This window comes from Vanessa tameamea, chromosome 5, assembly GCF_037043105.1.
Source record: "Vanessa tameamea isolate UH-Manoa-2023 chromosome 5, ilVanTame1 primary haplotype, whole genome shotgun sequence".
NCBI classification, from domain to species: domain Eukaryota; kingdom Metazoa; phylum Arthropoda; class Insecta; order Lepidoptera; family Nymphalidae; genus Vanessa; species Vanessa tameamea.
In genome coordinates, this window is record NC_087313.1 from 14,178,054 (window position 1) to 14,199,564 (window position 21,511).

General features: G+C 37.3%; 1 protein-coding gene across 3 annotated transcripts in view; it reads right to left on the reverse strand.

The window, feature by feature from the left end:
• Nucleotides 1–531: 531 nt before the first annotated feature.
• LOC113404452 (serine/arginine repetitive matrix protein 1) overlaps nt 532–21,511 on the reverse strand; it is a 33,011-nt gene continuing 12,031 nt past the window's right edge. For all 3 annotated transcript variants that reach the window (XM_064220830.1, XM_064220831.1, XM_064220829.1), the window contains 4 exons: nt 6,459–6,635; nt 5,174–5,417; nt 2,592–2,678; nt 532–2,356 (listed from right to left, as the gene is read on the reverse strand). In XM_064220830.1, the coding sequence (XP_064076900.1) occupies nt 2,178–2,356; nt 2,592–2,678; nt 5,174–5,417; nt 6,459–6,635 (687 nt within the window). In that variant the 3' untranslated portion in view covers nt 532–2,177. The remainder of the gene's footprint in view (nt 2,357–2,591; nt 2,679–5,173; nt 5,418–6,458; nt 6,636–21,511) is intronic.

Here is a 21,511-nt window from a genome sequence, read left to right on the forward strand (position 1 = left end):
GCTGGCTGAACCCTACGAGATAGATCAAAATAAATGTACTACAGTATCGTACACCTTAAAAAGGTCTTCAAAAAAGTCCACGATGGTATATGTCTACCTCTTAGGGATAACCCAAAAAAAAAAATCTTTACTTTTTACGAGAAATAAGGGCATATTTTCGTAACGATTTTAAGCAATACAGCAGTACTCCTTACTCCGACTGAAAAACTGTGAACGTTGTAAGACACTCCGTAGTATATTTAGTACCAGTACTAATTTTGTAATATAATAATTATTTTCTATGTAATTCAACACTGTAACATGACGATTCAAAAGTGTTTTTATGAGCCAAGTCGAACATTACTATTAGATAATGTTTAGCTACAAAAATCTGAATCTCGCTGAATATAATGGTACAGATTTTAAATAAAAAAAAAAAATAAATGTATGCAGTGGTTTTTGCGCGAGGTGCGTTCACAAAACAAGGGGTTACCTTATTATTGAAATGGAATGGATAGGAATGGTTTTTGGAAGAGGAGAAAGAAAACGAAATTTTTATTTGTGTACATTTTTATTGCCGTTTCAGCATCAGTACATAAAGATAATAATCAATAATTAATGAGCACGCAGCGCAATGACTAAGCTCCGCGCGAACTCTTCGCCGTCGCTTCACTAGAATACATTTCCACGACGCCGAGAGTCCATACTCCGTAGCCTTTGCACCCGAACGACGCGGACATCGCAATTTACGCATCGCTAGAGTACAAAATAATGCTTAAAACTTTGTCAGGTGTCATCGGTGTCGTCGGTGCCGTCGGTTTCGTCGGGCAGTCGGGGACGAGTAGGCGAGAGTCGCTTGAGTATTTTAGTGTGTCGCCTCCCCGGCTCCGCACTACTGCCCGATGCGACTCTAGACAGGTTGCGCTACCTCATGATCACCTCTATATAGATCTAACGTAAATGTCATAATACGCATAAAATACAACTAGGCATTGGCAAGTGTCGGCCGGGCGGCCTGCGATGCATCCGTACACACAGCGCTAAACACCGAGTAAACTAAATATGAATCGTTAGAAAACTTCGTAACAATAATTGCACCATGGTTTCGATCAGCCAAACGTTAACATTCAACACGATAACGCTGCGTGCACGGCGCAGCGGAACATACGAACGAATAATATGACACTCTTAAAGCGTGTCTGAACGAATCAGCTACTCTAATAACTAGGCTACGCTAAATAAACTAAGATAAATGCTCGAGAGCCTCGCCGTCCTCGGGCCGCCGTCGGACTCCGTGCGGTACGAATGTAGAAACCCAGCGATGAATGCGAATAATAGACACGGACGAAAGTACGACACTACCTTTGTACCTCGGCACAAAGATTACATATGAGGCTAAACGCATCCGCCGAATGCGTCGCGTCCGGTCACACACACGCTACGGAATCTTACGTATCACTGCATATTTGCATTACATTATATTATTATTGTAAACATGTAAAAACTGGCAAAAATCTCATGTAAAAAATTTAGGAATGAATTCAAAGGAATGACCTCTTATACGATACGATTACATCCAATAAGTATAAAATATAGTTACAAGTATTCACCTTAGATTAGTGTATAAAATGCTCGAAAAGATGTCGAAATGTAATTTGTAATTACAAGCTAGTCAGTCGAGCTTCGTTATCAATTAACTCGTGTATTTTAAGTACATTAATTAGATATGACTCGGTGTTCCTACATTATACTGATTTCTTGAGCAGAGCTTAACTTACGTCCACCGTAATAATTGGCTAACATCATTTTGGCATTATAAATGTAATTGTCAATTTCATCGCCGCTACACCGCAAGGACACGAGTCGATTCTACGATTAAAAGAATTGTTTATTCAATACGATTACAAAAATATTGTCCTCTCGGGGCGGGGCTTCGATCGCGTGGAAGACTGCAGCGGACCTCACGCCTTTGATTCGATATGATATCCGTCCTCCAAAATATGTCTCTTTTCTATAAATATAAATAAGGAATGTTCATAAAAACACGCGGACTTTTCGGACGCGTGTCGTCCGATCGATTACAATTTTTATAATGTCGTATAAAGCTTTCACCGCAACAAGATATCGATATTGCCGCACGCCGCACATGGACCTCAAACAAGTGTCTGCCCCGCGGGTGGCGCGCGTCCGCCGCCGCCTCAGAACAGCAGGTCGGTGGCGTGCGTGCGCGCCTCGCTCCACGAGCGCGCGCTCTCGGCGGCGCACGGCCGCGCGTCGCCCGCCTCCGCCTCCGCCTCCGCCTCCGCCGCCGCCGCCGCCGCCGCCGCCGCCTCCGCGCCCGCGCCGCCCTCCCCCTCGGCCGCGGCTCGCTCTGCGTCTACACGTTTGTTTGTTTTTTTATTATATTCTGCCGGCGTTTTATTATATTGTCGCGACGTCTCGGTTCCCGAGGTCGGTGGCGACGTGGGGGATGGTTGAGACCTCTCGCAGAGCCGACGTCTATGTGACGACGCCGGTGACCACTCGCCATCGGGCGCCATCGGAGAGCTCTCCGTGTCGACTGCGCCCCTTGGTCGTCAGCTGTGAAACGAGAGTGGGCGATGGCGGGTTACCGTGCGCGTCGGGGCGGCGCGCGAGGCCGAGCTGGAAGGCGTCGGCGCTCGTCTTGCTGGGCGTGTAGCGCGACAGCGACGCCGACACTGGGGAGAACGAGCGCACTTTGAAATATTTGTACAAGACAATATTTTTGTGGAAAAAATTACGTCTGAAACTATAATATTTAAATTATTCCCATCGCACGTAACGTATCTACATGAAACGTTTCAAAATGAAACGCTTCCCATGTTTCACTCCCAGACGTGCACCGATAAATATACTTGACATTGAAGTCAATTTTAATGTACAGTCAGAGTAAGAAAACCTTCGTCAGTTTTCAAATTCATTCCTCTATCAAGTCGTAATCTCTTAGTACCTTATGAATCTAAAGCACTGAACAGACAACTGCATATAAAATTAAACTAACATAGTATGATAACTGGGTTCAAAATAGTGTAACATCTTTGGACTTCGTCTAGTGTCATATCAACATAAAAACTTTTTTATGGCCTAATTAGTCATTACAAGATTTAAATTAGATGTGATATCTTCTACTGAATTGTCAAAGTCTGTCAAGGTCATATATTTTCTTGCAATCTTAGAATAAAAACGCTTGTAATATTATTTGGCCGTTATTTTAAGTGACGGTTAATGTAATGACGTGACTTGTGATGAGTGGTTCCATAAGCACCGGGAAATGGTGGTGATTCCTTGGCCTGCAATAGCGGCGGATATATCCTATCGAAAATCTATGGGGTTTGATGGTGCAGCGGTGGATAAATAATAACGATAGAACCAAAGCGGCTGCCGTAGAACATTGCCGAAGTGTTTGGGAGGGCTTCAGAGGAACCGACATATGCTCTCGCCTTGTTGGATCACTGCGACAGCGACTACAAGCTGTGATTGATACGAATGGCGGATATACTAGTTTTTAATAAAATAAATAAGATTTGTTTAAATGAATAAATTTTACCATAATTACTATTTATTTTATTTACTACTTCCGTCCTGCGGTTTCACCCGCGTTCCCGAATATTTTATATTTTCCCGGCATAAAAAGTATCCAATATGTAATTTTAGTACATATTCTATCTGTGTGCAAAATTTTATCCAAATCCGTTTAGTATTTTTTACGTGAAAGAGATCGGTCTCTGTTATCAGAGCGTTCTCTTTTCTCACAACCAAGCTGAATAAGGTACAGTGGTGACATCAACCACTCTAGCGATGATTTAGCAAATTTTCCCAATTTTGCTAATCATGACCGCTCAGTTTTATCTTACTCAATTACCGCGTATCAAATATGAAATCAAGTGCGTGTATAAATTGTACACCATGACGATCTACTGCATTACATTTTTGGTAAAATTGAATAAATCAATATTTAACTTTACAATAAATAAACATATTACATGTTGTACACAACTAAAAGCTTGCACATTGATTACCTTTCTAGATGCTAAATTAAACTGATTATTAATACAATATCAGTAATTTCATTGGCTTTTTTAGTATTATTTATTATTAAAAATCATTTTATAATCTTGACACACTTCAATTTTCGCTCCTTCTAGGTACATATATATATATATATATAAGGCATCAATGCTGTTACATACTAATAATAGTCTACCGTAGTGAGCGAGGTCAATCAATTTTATATCTTTATTTATAATTATGACTTCACGTCAGTCGGTGTGACGTATAACATTATATAGCTGGATATATTATATTTTTACTGTAGATTGTTAATTTTAACTTATTGATATTTAACTTCTTTACTAATTCTCTTTTAAAATGTTTTTTCGTTTTATTTTTTCTGGTAGATTATACATAATAAATAAAATGTTCAAATCAAAACAAGTGTTACTAATATTGCCTTTTGCAGGTCTGCAAGTCGGTCGTTGTGCGAGGTTATCCCTGTCTGTAGTATAATGTGAAATACATCGTATACGTAATAACGAGACTCGCGTAAGAGATAACCGCCGGCCGCCGCGTCTGCGCGGCGTCACGTTTGTTTATTCATTATTACGTCGAAACAATTAGCCGAACCCCGAGTTATCAGACACGTTTAGTGTTCGTGTTATAGTGTATATAGTATCGGGTCCGTTGTATCGCTTCGAATTATTCCTGTTCAGTAATGGGTGACGCTGGGTATGTTTTTAATTAAACATAATTATAAAATAGTTTCCGACGTACGCTAGCAAAACTCGAAATGGATTACTGTAAAACACCGGACGAGTTTGGACCTGAGGAAATTTTAGACGAAGTAGTTTCGGTTAAAGGGCCGAATATTTCGAACTCGCAACAGCTTCAGCATCAAGTTTGCCGCAAAGTTTGAGATAAGAAAAAAACCAATCAAAACAACAACAGAGAATCGTCTCCGCATTGCAGTCGCGCTCGCGTTATTTAGAGACTTTGTATGACAGAATTGACTCCAGTACCATATCACTATGTGACCTGTTGACGTGAGCTTGTCTGTATTTATCAGACTTCGGATTAAAGCCTCCTTTCTAATGTTCTGCTCGTTATTGATTACTAAGAATGTCTGTTTTGACCTGGCATGAGACGTCGTCGCGAGCTCGAGACGCTCTGTACTCACCGATATGTGTGTTGGCGCTGAGCGGCGCGAGGTGCGCGGGCTGCGCGATCTGCTGCACGGCGTCGCCGTTGTGGTTGGCGGTGGCGTTGGCGTTGGCGTTGGCGTTGGCGTTGATGTCGGTGGGGGTTGGCGTGTTGTTGTTGGCGTTGGTGAGAGCGGTGGGCGAAGGACTGTCCTCGCACAGCGACGTCTCCGACGGGTACTCGAAGGTGCGCGTCAAAGAATCGTCAAATTGTAGCTTCAACTGAAACGATAATGCCATTCTTTTAAAATAGTCAACGTATAATTTAAAGGTACGTTGACGACCTCCGGCTTTCTTTACATTACTCAATAAAAAAATCAGCATAGAACATCAGCAGACTGTTTCATTGTGTTGTAGCCCTGTTTTTGACTATGTTATCAACGGGAATGGTACTGCAGTAACACTATTCTATCACGAGCCCTGTTCTCACGCGTCCATTGTGTCGGGTCGGTCTGGTCGGCGAGTGTGTCGGTCGCGGGTCGGTGCCGACACGTGGACGCTTACACTCCGTACACTGTACACTCGATATCATCATCTACCTGATGAAGCGTTACTGGCTATAAAACTATTACAGCAATAAAGGGTCATAAGAGAAGGGTTCAGAAACTTATATACTTGTAAACAAATCTTCACCTTCGTCCTCTGTCCGTCTGTCCCCTGAGTTCTATGTTATTTTTAAGAATTGTATATTTGTATGAGTTTTCATATTCATGACTTTTTTGATTTCCTTTCGTTGAATGGACTTTAATTTTTATTACTCTTTTTTTACTTTCTTTGGAATCGAATGCGATGCAGATGACATACATCGCATATGCATTGGACGGCAATCTTTATAGCAGCGGTTTCATCACTGCCGACCTCTGTTCCCACGTTGTTCGGTGAACCGCCTGCTCCGAAGGGTCAAGAGCAAAGTATCGCTATCTTAGTACTTAATCTTTATGTAATAGTTATAATTAAAACATTTGAAGTAACAGTTACGAGGTCTATTATTTTAATTGTAAGTTTTTCAGCGCATTACGAAGACTTCGCGTAGTTATGTTTTTTTCATTCAAAGGATTACAGATTTTTCTATAGTAACACATACTTTGATTTGTTATCAACCGCGACTGGACCCTACATGATATTTGTACGTGTCTAGTAGTAAGTCGAGTACTACTAGTCGTTAGGCATAATACGTAACACATTTGCTATATGCGATTACAAATATATAACAGCAGGTTTGAAAGTCGCCAAATCGCTGATGAGCTAAGAGCGAGGGATCACCTTAGCAGCTCTGTCCCTGCAGATCTTCGCGGCCATGGAGGACCGTCCGTTGATGAGCACGTTGTCGTTGACGAACCGCACGCTGCAGGGCGACGGCGGCCGCGCGTCCTCCTCTTCGGACTCCGAGTCGGCGGCCAGCGCCTCGGGCCGCAGCACCACGATGCCCGCTTCACCCGCCTGGAATGGTCAAGGGTACTACATTCAATTCATAATTCCTCATTTGAGAAAATGTGAAAGTCCGACCTTTAGTCCTTTAGTCCGTTAGTCTAATTATACTGGGAGCTATAAAATGTAGTTAGGTTGGTAAAGTTTAAACGAAAATTAATCTTATTAATAAACCGTCCGACTTGAATAATGAATTATTACTGTTGGTTTATATTGTTCGTTTGAGGAGGCTTCACGTTCACGCTTTGATCTTAAGGAAATAAATATGGCATCTCATGATATACTAGGTGTAAAGTTAGCGTGTATATTTGTACATGTATGTCGTATTAGTTGAAAACAGCGTTAAAGACCATAAGAGGTATCTAAGTACACACCGCAGGTATCTAAGTACCTTAAACGCAGCTAGCGGTATCAATTCTAGGTAGGGGCTGTACTCGATCAACATCATTCTTCTGTCCGTCGGCGTCTCGGTTAGCGCATACCGACATACCGACACGCCGACATACGGAACCCAACCGAACATGTTTACATTTTATACCGTAATGCTACTACATATGCCACTGTCACTTCATTACGTAAATCCACTTTTACTTTAAAATGTATAAACGATTACTCAAACCGGCCCACATCCGGACCAGGGGGGCGACGAGTCAGCGTCACCCGCGTCGCCAGCCAGCGGCGCCGCGGCGCATCACTCCTACAATAGAATGCAATGGAGTGGAAAATATTTTGTTTTTCATAAGGCGCGTTGCGTCGTGTTTCCTGAAGCGGGTTCGTAACCGGCGCGGAATCCGGTCCTGAGGTTCAAGGGAAAAACGTCACACGCACACACGCGCGGGCACGAGAACCTACATACACACACCGACCGCACAGCGCGGCCGAGAACGAGAACAATATATTATTGCAAAAAAAAATCCACAAAACCCGTCGTATTCTAAAACCAAGTAACTTTATAACGTCGAGTATTAAATGGACATTTAAACAAGACTTACTAATGTAAAAAAAGGTATTAGTATCACAAAGACAGGCAGAGTAGAGCTACGCTGCGAGTCCAGTGGACGAGCGACGTAATTCCCTACTACGTCATAGTAATGTCTGTCTATTGAAACTGATAAACATTCGTTACGGGAATCGACAACCGCGCTTTGATGGAGTCCTGTTTATTTTGTATTTAATGTTGTTAATTATCACTTATGACCGCATGGAACTACTAACGCAGCTCCTGTCTGGCTCTGCATTCATTATACGTGAGAAGTGATCACTAATTGTTGATTAGTTGTTTAATATAAAATTGTACACTGTGGTCATAAATACGCTGATCGGGAAAACTCGCACGTTTACCTACGTGAATGTTATCGAGTCAAATAGTAAAAAGAATTTGCGTCAACAAAGTCAATTTTTCTGAAAATGCTTAATTGCACCTTTAGCGCAGAACGATACAACAATAGAGATTTCGACGCGATTAATTGCCAGCGGGTTTAGACAATACATTCGATTCTAGTCTAAATAATTCCTAAGATAATCTTGGACCGAGTAACATAACACATACTTATGTGATTTCTATACGCATTACTTTCAAAAGATGATCTTATATTATTGCAATCGTTTCAATATATACATATATGTCGCAGCGTCAGATAATTCAATACTTTGATTGTAACCACTTTGTTTTGAGATTTGATTCTGGATGGCCAGACGTTAGGACAACATGGAATGTCAGTTGTCAAGAAGCATATGGCAGATGGTGTATATAATAATGTCTAGTGAATTAACGGTCTGTAAATCTCCGTCTGGCAGGATTTCATGACAGACGCAGGTATGACAGTTTGCCACTGAGCAGTAGATGAACTACAAACACATGCATATAAGCATGTAAACTTAGTGGTTCTTTCCCGAGTGTGAACGCCCAATATTGGGTTACGTAGCACAGTGCAGCTACTGGGCCACCTCGGCTCATCTATAACCGATGTGTAAATCTGTGTGTATAATATATCGTTTCCCGGAAAATAAAAGCGTTTCCAGGACATCAAATTGTCAAGGAATAAATTCTTGTTTCCGTATTGTGGGTACAACCGATCCGCTGACCGCTTGAGGTGCTAATGTTTATGAATCCGCTATGACTCAAGTTAATTTCTCGAAACCCGTTTCATTAATAGGTCGTTTCCGGTACACGTCTTGATAAAATCGTTCACTAATTCTTATAACATATGAAATATTTCTAATCTATATAACAAAACGGTTTGAAAGCAAGCGATAGTAATTTTGTAAAACAAGTATTTTTGATAAGTTTAATTACATATATGAACGTATCACGTTGAGATCCGTCAAAAGTATTACTTTTTACATACTTTAAAGTATCGATTGTCTGTCAGTCTCTACGCATCGAGTATTAACGGACTTGTAACTTGTTTTATCAAGACATGTCGCAACCGAAAGTCGATGGTTACCATCCGACCCATTTCTATTGTGCTTTACTTGGTGTTTGGTGGTTATGTAGGATGGAAATTATTCAGCGTGGTGGTAAGCACTCTGACCTTTTGTCTTAGAGGAGGGAAAGCGTAGGCGTTGCAGGACATCGACTATTATTTTATTCGTAGTTTTACTTTCGTTGCACATATAATCTACTAGTTGAATATAAAGATGTTCTACGTTCAAGTCAATGCTGTCGCTGGCCTATTAGCTCTAATAAGTACTGAAAAACTTTACGTTAACGAGCACGGTTGTATTTTTTTATTGACAAATTACAGCACAATGTTCACTAGTGCAGGCGTTCCCACCTTCTTTTCAGTAACCCTAAACTTTCTTATGTTGTTGAGCGATTCGTCGAACACTCACGATTCGTCGTAAGCTTTAAAACAGGTTATGACAACCTTTTCGAATTCAAGGACGCAATGAAAATAAAAAATAACGCTATAATGAGCTAAAAAGTTAATTTATTTGTTTAATACATATTTTAATTACCGTAAAAAATACTTCATATAAGACGGATTTTTTTTATCGCTACTTAGATGTTAGTTAGAAAATATAGCGTTATTGCGATAATTACATTCAAAACTTTTTTTAATATCGGTAAGTGGACACTTGTGGACCTTACGGCGTTGGCGGAAATCTTAAACATTCCATACATCGGCAATGCGCCACCAACCTGAGGGGGCTAAGATGTTATGTCCTTTGTACCTGTCGTTACTCTGGACCGTATCCGTTTCGACCTATATAAAAACCTTCTGTGAACATTTGCATGGTAACCACGATGCCATAGTTTAGACGAGTATTGTCGCGATGTAAAACTTGATTTTGAATATATTCGAAACAGGTGTTTTGTACTATAAAGCTGATGCCTATTAAAGAATGGGCGGAAAGATTTGTATACTATCTTTGTTTTTCATCCGTATCAATATTTATTATGTATTCAATATTTTGATGACAAAAATAAATAATCAACTAAATGAATACACAGTCGTAAAGACACCGGGGTTGAATGGACTAGATCTTCACATACACGACTGACAATGAAAGTGACTTTGGAAAGGATATGTGTTGATGATGAAAATAGTTAAAAACATTATTCCGTTAGTTAAAACTGTTCAATCTAGAACATATTTAGCGAGATCAAGTTACGGTAAACTCGTTGTTTTGGAGATTTTAAGCCACTTCAATACGATAGTCGGGGTATCTCAAGTAGTTTGCCGAATGGATTAGTGGATTAGAATTGACTATAAATTTAGAAAGACCGCAAGTTTTAAGTCTTTTTAAGTATAAATCAGTTAGTCGATACCTTAAGTTGTTTTTATAATTCATCTCGTGCCAACAGTTGTTGGAATACATTGATATAACTTGCACTTGTTAAATTAAATTATGATAAATCTTTAAACAATTTCCTAAGACTGAAGGTCGCCTACGTCCAGCGGTGGAATAGTAACAGGCAGTTAGATTCCTTTTACAAAAAACAATCTGCCTTTTCTCCGACACCAGTCGCGTCATGTTTTTTCCCGCAGAACCCCTCATTTATATATCTGTCAATATAGACCATCGGTTCGATTCGGGTAACAAATGAATGGACCGAGTTATATTCGCGTTTAAAAGTATTAGCCTGACAATAAAACTTTAATGAGTTCATCCGCATGCCTCTGGAGATGTGGCAGCCGCCACCAGCCATGTAACAAATTGCAACAATAACATGCTGATCGGCGAGCATCCAACCGTGACTATCGGTCACCCGGCACTCGCTCACTCGTCGCAATGCGCATGCGCCGACACACCGCGTCTCTGCTTCACAGATCACTGGCGATCTAAACAGCTTTTTGCCATAAGGTAATTCTACACTCCGAAACATCTCGGTCAATGTAGCCTTTTTGTAATATTATAAACTCGTATCTCCTGTGGTCGAATTCAACTTTTTTTACAACAATCTCCTCATCTTCGTTATAACATAATAATAATAATATGTATATAATAAGAGAGTGTTTGACGTGGAACTAATCTATTGAAACATATGTATTTATAAAATATACAACAACGGGAAACGCGTGCGTTGTGTATTGATAAGAATTAGATAATGTATCTACGAAGTAGATTTGCTATGATACAATACGACGTGTCCGCGCGAAGTGTTGCTGATACGCTCGGGGTAGCCAGCGAGGACTCAAGCCGCTTGTTATAACAAGTCTCCAATCAACACAATCGCGTGTTCATAATAGCTGATCAGCTCGATGTTTAGACGACTTTTTACCCGACTACGGCTTGCCTAAGATGGCAATAAACATTTAAGTAAGTAGAAAAAAATACCAGCCAATCGATCTTTGGAGTAGGACATAGAATCGGTACGAAATCGTATGACGAATGGAAATGTTCGGCGGTGGAGTAATTGATGAGTGGATGTAACCCCTACCCATACTATAAAAAATAGTACTAACTGACACTACAAGCACTTTTAATAAGCTGCGTTGTTTATTATTATGATTATTTATGCAAATAAAAACGATGTCTCGTTTCCAAATCTCTGTGCCGATTCGCATATCGGTCCGAGGTTTAGGTATTACGGTCGCCGTATCTTACTCAGTGCGGTCGCCCTAAGTGCCGTGTTTCACGGTTTACTAACCGACAAGTGACAATAGGCTATTTGACTGGTTTTTAAAATCCATTTTATATTATTAAGTAGAGGTTAATGAACCCAGTAAGAGATTTTTTATTTTTTTATTGTAGTAGATACATATTTGCTGAAAAATATCAAATTAAAAATTCCATATTTAAATAGGGTCGGTGACGTCACTTGCCTGTATTGTAATCTGTGGCATATATAATCCACATACAGTAGGCAAACGAGGTTAAAGTTAAGCAAGTGACGTCATCATAAACTCGACCAATCGGGAGCGTTTATTGTCACGTGACGAAAGTTTAAAAAAATGCATTTTTATCTATGGATTTTTGAATAAATTCATTATTATTTTCAAATTTCGTTAATCAATAACCATTTTTAAACCCATAATATATACTGATTACAATAATGGACACTTTATTTTTCGCTTTGTCAAATAGCCTATTGATACCAGTCAAAAATAAAAGCTTAGCGAAATTTCTATGAAAATTGAATCGGAATAAATATAATTTAATTTTAACATGGGCTCATTATCGCTGACGAGGGTAGATTTTATTTAACAAATTTATCATTTCAAATACCAGAGTCGTTTTACATTATCTTGTGTGATAAGAGCTTTCCAGTACACGAAGATATAAAATGAATATTAATTATATTGATCTCATGTTACGACCGTACGATAACATTTCTATTAGCGTTGTGAGGTTGATTTATTTAACTAATAAATAATGAAATCTGTCTGACTGTAATTCATAGAGACATCCGTTTCAGCAAGCCAATGGTCACAGGACATCAACTTAATGCGGACTAAGCTGCGATGGATGCTGTTGAAGATGAATTATATGCGTAAAGTTTGTTCGGACAAACTATACGCATATAATTAGCTAGATTATTATATAAATTATATCGGAGGACACTACAACTATTGCTTCTCGATACAATATCAGTAGCATATCAAAAATAAATAAGGTTTGGACTAAGTGAGTTTAAGCCACTCTGTGGAACAAAACACTCACCGTAACAAGGAAGATGGGTCCTTCGTCAGTCATCATAGCGTGTGTAGCTGATTTAAATTCGTATTGAATTTATCCATATAAATAAATGGGTATCACACGTCAATACGCTTCGCTGTTTAATTTACTTGAGCGATGGACTTTATCTCGGATTAGAGGAGTTTATCGATAATCCTTATTATTTAGACGAACTCATCGCTATTTTGCTGATTACGATTATAAAGTATATTAAAACTAATGGAATGGTGATAATCGGTACATCAGAAGACCTTGAACATTGGTTGTCTTGGTCATTGGTCATATTCAAAATAAATAAAAAAGTATTTAATTGCTTCTGATCATCGGGTGGCCCCATTTGCAAGTGTGTGGTACTGCTGCCTATAAAAAATACAGATTCATATACATTCAGAAAATGCGGGGCGATTTAATTTATTCTGCTACTTTTAGAAAATGTCAACATAATGACGATTTGTCTATAAATATTCGTATCAATACCTTAGTGTCCTCTCGACTCAGACTGAACGTGCTCATTCGATACACGAGCAGATTATGATCGTCTGGAAATTGTTCGTACAGTGACCTGTTTCATTACAATTTCTGAGATTTAAAATATTATTATTCCGTCTATAAAATTAAAGAGACATATTCTTTAAAATAATTAAAGTGATGTTGGTGGAAATCGATTTGAAAAGTTAAGCTTATTAAACGATTTAAATGTAATAGATCTCGTCAACCATTAAATGATCAACGGGATAAGTACTCGCTAAGAATAGGACATATTCACGTTGAGTTGCCTTTACACAATAGGTGACACCGACCAAGTTTTGTATTGTGATATTGAGACTGGATTAGGATCGAATACAACAAATCTAGTTTTTTGGGGCTTTATTTACACTTTTTATAACAGTGAGTACTCAGACTTTGATGAGTAATTTTTTTTATAATACTCACTACCGGTCCGATTTCGCAGTGTTGTAGTTATGATTTTACAACGCGTATTTTACAATAAATAATTATATATAAACAATTATTACAACATTACTTGATAGTATCGGTTGCTTCTATCAAATCTACGATTTAATAGTACATTCATAATAATTGAACTATGTAACTCTCGTTTTTAAATGAGCACAAGCTACGTGAGAGCCCGAATAGCGGTTTCTTTACGACTCAAAACAAACATGTATTTACAATAATGACATTGAAAACGAATTGATTATATATAAAGCATAAAGATGTAGTTTAGAACAAGTAAGCCGACATATGGACCGAGGCGAAACTCGCCTTTGTTATATACAATTGAAAGAGGCAATGTATTCTTTTGTTACATACTATTTAATTAAAAACAAGTAGAGATATTAGCAACCTTCAGTGCCTGAAACGCTGTTTAAAGTCAGATTAACCAATTGAGCTTTAATCTCAATGATCATTGGTCGGTCACAATCGATGACGTAATACGCGTACCGTTTTAATGTAAATCAATGAATCTGACTTTGATCAACGTATTAGATACTGGAAGCAAGTTTATATTATTCCTTATTTATTCTATTTTTTTATCAATTATATGAAAAGTACGAACTGAGGTCACAATAGGTATGCTTTAGTATAATGTATGAGTTCACGCGAACAATTTAAAGAAATAGGTGTATTAACGGCTGCTTCATAATATATTTATGATAATATAATGTTTATACAGAAGAATATACAAAAGTATTCCATAAAACCTGATATACATACTATTAATACAAGAAATAAGAATAAACTTGTAACCCCTACTTTCCGTTTGCATACGGTACAAAGAACGTTTTTGGGCAATGGTATACACATATATAATAAGATACCGGGAAATGTAACCAATTTACCATTTACGAAATTTAAAAAGTTTATTAAGACTAAATTAATAAATAAGTCTTATTATTCATTAAAAGAGTACTTTTTTAAAAAAAAACGCCTGGATTTAGGCTCGGGTTCCATCACAGGACACTAATTATTGTAAAAAAAACAGCATTGTAAATCTGTTTATTTGAAAAGAGCAACTATGCGAGTTTCTTGCGGTTTCTTCTCGCTGGAGGCTGCTTTCCGAAACGGTGGTAGTATTTTAATATTGACGATTCAAAAACGCTTCGTTGTGAAGTTTACTTGAATAAACTTGATTTGATTTCATGAGTACATAGGATCACTGAATTATATATAGAGGTCAGTCATAATTATGGTCATTACGATATAATCACACGGTGTTGATTTTTATGTCGAGGGTACCGCATGTGTAACATTATCTTAACGATATCTCCCAGCTCTCAATGATAGTAATAAACATCGTTTTATAATTAACGATCGTCATTAGGGTCATCTAAGGTAACAATCTCTGTTCCCGTGGGATCCGAAAACGGACACAACACGAAATTACCACAAATGCTAAACACTCCTCCGACGTGGCAGATATCAGTGAACTCTATACGTAAATTCTAGAACAAACTGATATTTTGACAGCTGCAGAAGAGGGCTATTCGTGCAATTTATAACCTGGGCCCAAAAGATTCGTTAAGAGATAAATTTAAAGAAATTAAAATAATGACTGTCGCTTCTCAATTTGTTTTTGATAACGTTATGTATGTACGCAAAAACATAAACGATTTTCCCAGAAATTGTGACGTACATTCTATTAACACTAGGAACAAGAATAAACTTGTTACTCCAAGTACCCGATTACACAGGGTTAGTAACTCTTTTTTGGGGCAATGTATACGTTTTTACAACAGGATCCCAGAAAACGTTCAAAATTATTCAATTATAAAATTCAAAAGAATCGTTAAAGAGCGTTTGTGTGCTAAAGGATATTACAACACTAATGACTTTTTAGTTGACTGCACACCTTGGGAATGAAATGATCGCCTCCAGGCTGTTTCAAATAACTAAAATATAATAATTATTGTACATGCAAAATGAAAAAAAAAAAATATATCCCGCTGAGTTTCTTTCGCCGGTTCTTCTCAGGTCCGAGGTGCTAAATTCCGAACCGGTGGTAGATTTTTGACAATCAATAAGCAAGTGTAAACACTTCTATATTGAATAAAGATTTTTGATTTGATTTGAATCATTTTACGTATTTCATTGCGAATATTTTTCGATAAACAGTCCACTTAATATTTGCCTTGAAACTGGTCTATCAATAGGATATCCTGACTGTGATTATTTAAAACGTTCCCCGTTCATAATACCGGACAGATCCGCCTCGAACTATTAAACCTATTGAATACAACTCGGTACATTTCGTGCGCACGCTCTAAATGATTAATTGAAATCTGTGACAGTAATATTTCCCAGGAGCTTCCTATTTAAACTAAGCGAGCGTCCATGATGCTACTGGATCGATTTCAGTCTCTTCAAAAGCCATTCTCACCATTGCTTTGTTCTTGACCACAGACACACTCAGATGAAAAGTATTTTTCATTAAGTTCCCTGGGATTCCGTTACATTTTTGTTCTCATTACGAGTTTTTGTACAGTTTCCTTTTATTTTTTACGGTGTGAATAATTTTAACTATATAAGTCAAACATGCAAATTCTATTTTAAATAAAATAAAAAAATATCAATTGCTTTTTAATTGTTTTTCGACTAAAAATTACGTATTTGGACTCCGAACCACGTTTGCCCTTATTAAGCTCAGGATAGCTTAATAAGGGTTAAACTAAGGTCCTTCTTTTGGAAGGAAATAATTATGTATCTTATTAAGATTAAACTATAAATGTATGTATTGTGTTAACAATTATCGAATATGGAATGAACCGAGATTTCAAACGGCATTTATAAAATAAACGTATTCAATGTTAACATAGAAAACAAAAAAGACGTTACCTTGGCCATAAGTGAATACAATAATATCCTATTTTCTGATGTGCGTGGGAACCGTCGGATCTCGATTTCGTTTTATTGTCAGGTCAGGTTTACAGTGTGGAGTGTAGACGTTTTTATATTTAAGTATAGGGCGAAAGACTAGAACTTTTTAAATGCGAATTCGTTTGCCAGACCTATAATTTCAGCTTGTAAAATAACCAGTATTGCGGTCAAGTCGAAGTCATTACATATAAAAGTACTCCACGACTACTTTAAACAATACATTCTCAGTTGTTTCGTGGCGAAACACAATCGATGCTTGATTTTCGCTGGCAGTTTTATCAGCGAGCATCGGCACAAAAACATTTCGCTAATTTTTTGTATTTCATTGCGATGCTTTGAAAATGTTGGACGATATGAAATGTATAAATTGTCTCTGACATTTTGTTTTTTGATGACAATCTTCTAGATTAGATAGAAAGAGAATGTAACAAAAATATAAGATTTTCGTTAATGATTTTCCAATATTTATCAAAATGATGATGGTGCTGATGAATATCTTCCTGACCGCCATCTAAAGGCTAAAAATTTTTTTGCTCAAACACCGGCGCACTCTCTATTCAATATCTCTTACAATCAGATGCAACGGATAAACCCAACATGAGTTCAGGAGCAGGACTAGTGACAGTTTACAAGTTTTTCAAAGCACGGGAAAGTACACCATAATCCAAGCTCCGGGCTGCTAATGTCAATTTTACGAAAGTAAAACGGAATAGCTTCTTAACTGTCTGACCCGGGTTCTGAACCCAGTACTTTTTAACTTAAGTCACTAGACCACAGATGCATTCGAGAATCTATCAGAATTTTCCTCTTGAACAAGATGAGGTACATTGCCATCTGGTTAGTTCTTAAGTAGTTTTAGCAGATACCATATATGGCAGGATTCTCAACGCGGATATAAAATAAAGACATTTCAATAAAATTTGCCCTTAGACATATCTCTTGAGCTCTTTACGAATAAATTAAGTTTTAACGGATTAACACATTCCGATTGCGTTACGATTATTGGATTACGTAGCATTCAGAAACGGTAATTGCAAAAATGTCACGGCCGAAAGCAGAATCAGTGTCCACTGCTATTTACGTTCATATGGTTTTTATTATATTTTGAGTCATACATACTCAGTAATAAGTAAATAATCAATAAACACTTTATCGCTGTTTAAAGATTTTTTTAATTATTTATCAAGAAAAATGTGAAAACAAGATAATGAACAAGAATTCTGTTCGTTTTAAAACATTTTAATTTTTACATATTGATGAACGTGTTCTCGCTAGTCATATTATTGACGAAGCCGTGTCCCAATTTCAAACAATACTATTTCACCAGTTTTAGTTCATGTTTTATTTGACGGAACGCATTACGATATAAATATACCTAATTAAGTTATCAACTTTAGGCTGCGGCAGGAGGCTTCGTGTGTTTTGATTGGTCAACACTTTGACATTAGCAAATCGAAGTAGACCAATTAGTTACCGTTTCACAATCTAACGGCGATGCTCATTTCGTCAAAAAACACATTATAATCACACGGCTATGACAATAACCTCGTTACATATAAGTAATCGTAGGAGAGTTTTACGCCTGTATAGTAGGGAAAGGGTTAGTCCTAAGCTACTCGAATGTAATAATCTCTGCGAGTTAGTTACGCAATTCCCAATGTTATACAATCCAGTACGTAAGGTTGTCGAAGGTTGTGATAGATTGTCCCTTCTCGGGCGTCGTCAGGTAAGCCACTAACCACTGAAATGTAATATGTAATTGACGCATACAATTACTGCCAACTAATATACCCAGCTAGCACACGTATAGTACGTGTACGTAAAGACACGTTTCCACTGAAATCCTTGGCGATTTTCGTAAGTGCAACAGTTTGCAATTATTCAGAAAGTCACCAAAACTTACACAACATTTCATAAATTCATTGAGAACAGTGTTTCGAATTACCCTATTGTAGAGACGTAGTTTTGTGATACCTGTTTAAAACCTATTTCATGAGATTCTTCGAATTGTCTATTTACCAATCTGTACATTTGCATTCAGTACTGATATAAAAAGGTGAAGACATAATTTTTTTCTACGATAATCTACCACCACACGCACTACTGTCCATCTATCAGTTTGTCCATTTATATTCAACCAGAAACGTTACGGATTATATAAAGCCGCCGCGTTTAACACGAGTGAAATCGGGCGGAGTAGTTAGTCATTAATGTCTTAAACGACACTTGGATAAATTGTCTGAAGGAACTTAACTCGTGTAAACGAATTAGATCTATAAACACCACCTAGTTCGAAAGTAGTATTATCAAACTTATCTTGGACGAAATCGCTTCTTCCGAGATAAGTTCAAGAGATGCTGGGTAACATTGACCGCACGGCGGACGCGCGTACATTCATAATACAATTACGTAATCTTGTAAGGAATTCCTTCATACGGTTTCACATACCGTGTTACAATATTTCGCGGTTATGAGTTTTATGATAAGATCTGAGGAAATTGACTTTCAGCTTTAAAATCTTTATAACGATATTATTATTATTAATGGTTATATAATCGGTTTTTCGTGACTGGCCATCAACGTACAGAAACGAGTGACTACTTTAGGACGGCCAGCTGGTATTTAAATTCATGTTTTTCGAATTCCTTTCCTATCATAGGTACGGTATATCTTTGTTATGAGCTTTTATTTTTTTAAATTCACCTTAATTTTTCTTATTAGATTAGCATGTGTGTGTCAAAACTCCGTCTTTGTCCGGGTGAAATATTTTTTTTTATAAATTTACCGATCGCAGCGGTGCCTACAGGGTCCGATCTAAACCATCCTGAAATACATACAATTTTTTTTATTAACGTCTAAGCTTCTTGATGACTTGCGTACCTATTCTCTAAGTATATTTTACGGTCGAGACGCCGAATTATATCATGGCTAGGATCTGATAGGTTTATCACACTATATTTCCGGGGAAGAAGCCTCGTCATATTTGCGTGTTAACATTAGCGGACAAGATGCAGTCCATATAAAGAGCTCTAAAATCAATCGTCTTCAAAAATTTAATTGTTATCCAAAAATCGAAATATTGTTTTCATAAAAGTATAAAAATTTATGTTACGAATAAATTATAAAGAACATTAAACAGGGCACTGTAATGGACATGTCTTTGTTCTTTACTAAATCTAATTAAGATAAGTAATAAAAAAAGTCATCATACGAAGCGCGTGTTGACGTCCAACTATTACAACAAGTGGTAATATTTCATCCGCCTGGGGGGGTACTGCGCAGTCGTGAGATAACGTCTATCAACAAACAACAATATTTTGTATCGGGTGCTTACTGAGGAAATACCTCCTGTTGACAATGTAAACTATGAACATCGTAATGCACGTTAGTTATCAGCTCGTTTCTTGTACAACGAATAGTTAAAAAATATATAAATATACATTTAGTGGCGAGTACGATGGTGAGATCATCTAAGCTATCTTTAATGCTATGTAACTGAGGAATATCTTACGATAATATTGCAGATAATAAAATAATATTTCAGCAGTTTTCCTCATTAACTACAAGAACGAAATTTTGTTTGAAAATTGAAAGAAAGTTGTTTTTAAAGGAACTCGTAGGTATTTTTTAACCGCATAACCTATAGGGGGACTTTACTGCAATCAATTCTTTGTTATGTCCCATTGTAAATATATTTAAATAAATAAAAATGTATTTTGTATGAAAATCACTGCAAGTTGAGGAAATAAATACTTTATTATGATTGAAACCATGTAACGCTATCGCTGGGTGAGTAACGTCCGGCCGTCCGGGACGCAGGCACGTCTCACACACATAGCGACACATGACCGTATGCGAGCGGTTTGAGCTAAAATTCAGCTGTCAAATTTCGCACAACTCTTCATGTAAATATTACATTACATTTTCCATATTTCCATACGCGTCAGAATCGTGTTCTCGTCCAATGTCTAAGTTTTGCGAAACTAGAAAGTTGACGAAATTTTCTGATTTCTTTCTCTCGTTAAACTACAGATACCTCTATATAGTTCAGGTGTATAAGGTCGTAGTTGTAGTAGCGATGTTTGAGTGGAAGGTTCGATCCTGGGCCTTAAAAAGGAGGGGAATTATAACTATAATAGGTACTAATATTAGTAGTTCTTTGAAAATAGGCATTACTAATATTATTTTGTAACTTTTTTAGTGGTCTTTGCTTGGTATAGGATGTTGAAGAACTGTAAGTATTTGAAACGGGATGTTTACCATGTTTTTTTTTATTTGATGGAGCTCGATATTTCGACATTATCTACTTAATCTAATGTCTTGTTCACGAGAATATATCCCGTTTCAAATACTTCTAGTAATAAAAATAACCATGTCAATTTAAAATGTTCGAGAACTATGCTCAATTTAACCGAACCGTTTGAAAGGGGATAGTTCATATTCAACAACAGCAACAGCAAGTTCCAATTAAGGGGTAATTCATTCGAAATCATTTAGTTTGCATTGTTTTAGGACATGCGGATATAATTATGACTTTCATTTATGAAGGTATATTTCGATTTAAAAATAAAACAAAAATGTTCAGGAAGTCGAAATATCAAAATAAGTAAATGTACAGCCTATATTATTACTAAATATTATTTTTTTGATATTCTTAGTAATAAACAAATTTAAAATTCAGACTTTAACGTTAACGTTCCTTGGCAAATATTGAATTTGCGATTGTAACATAAAATATTGTCTTTCTAAATGACTTTTAGCTATGCCGACAAATCTTAAGGACTCGCCAGCTACGTAGGGGGTATAACAGTATTATTTTATTATTGTACAAGTTTGTTCGCAAACAAAGTTGCACTTAATATTCCCATAGTCTTAATGGGACC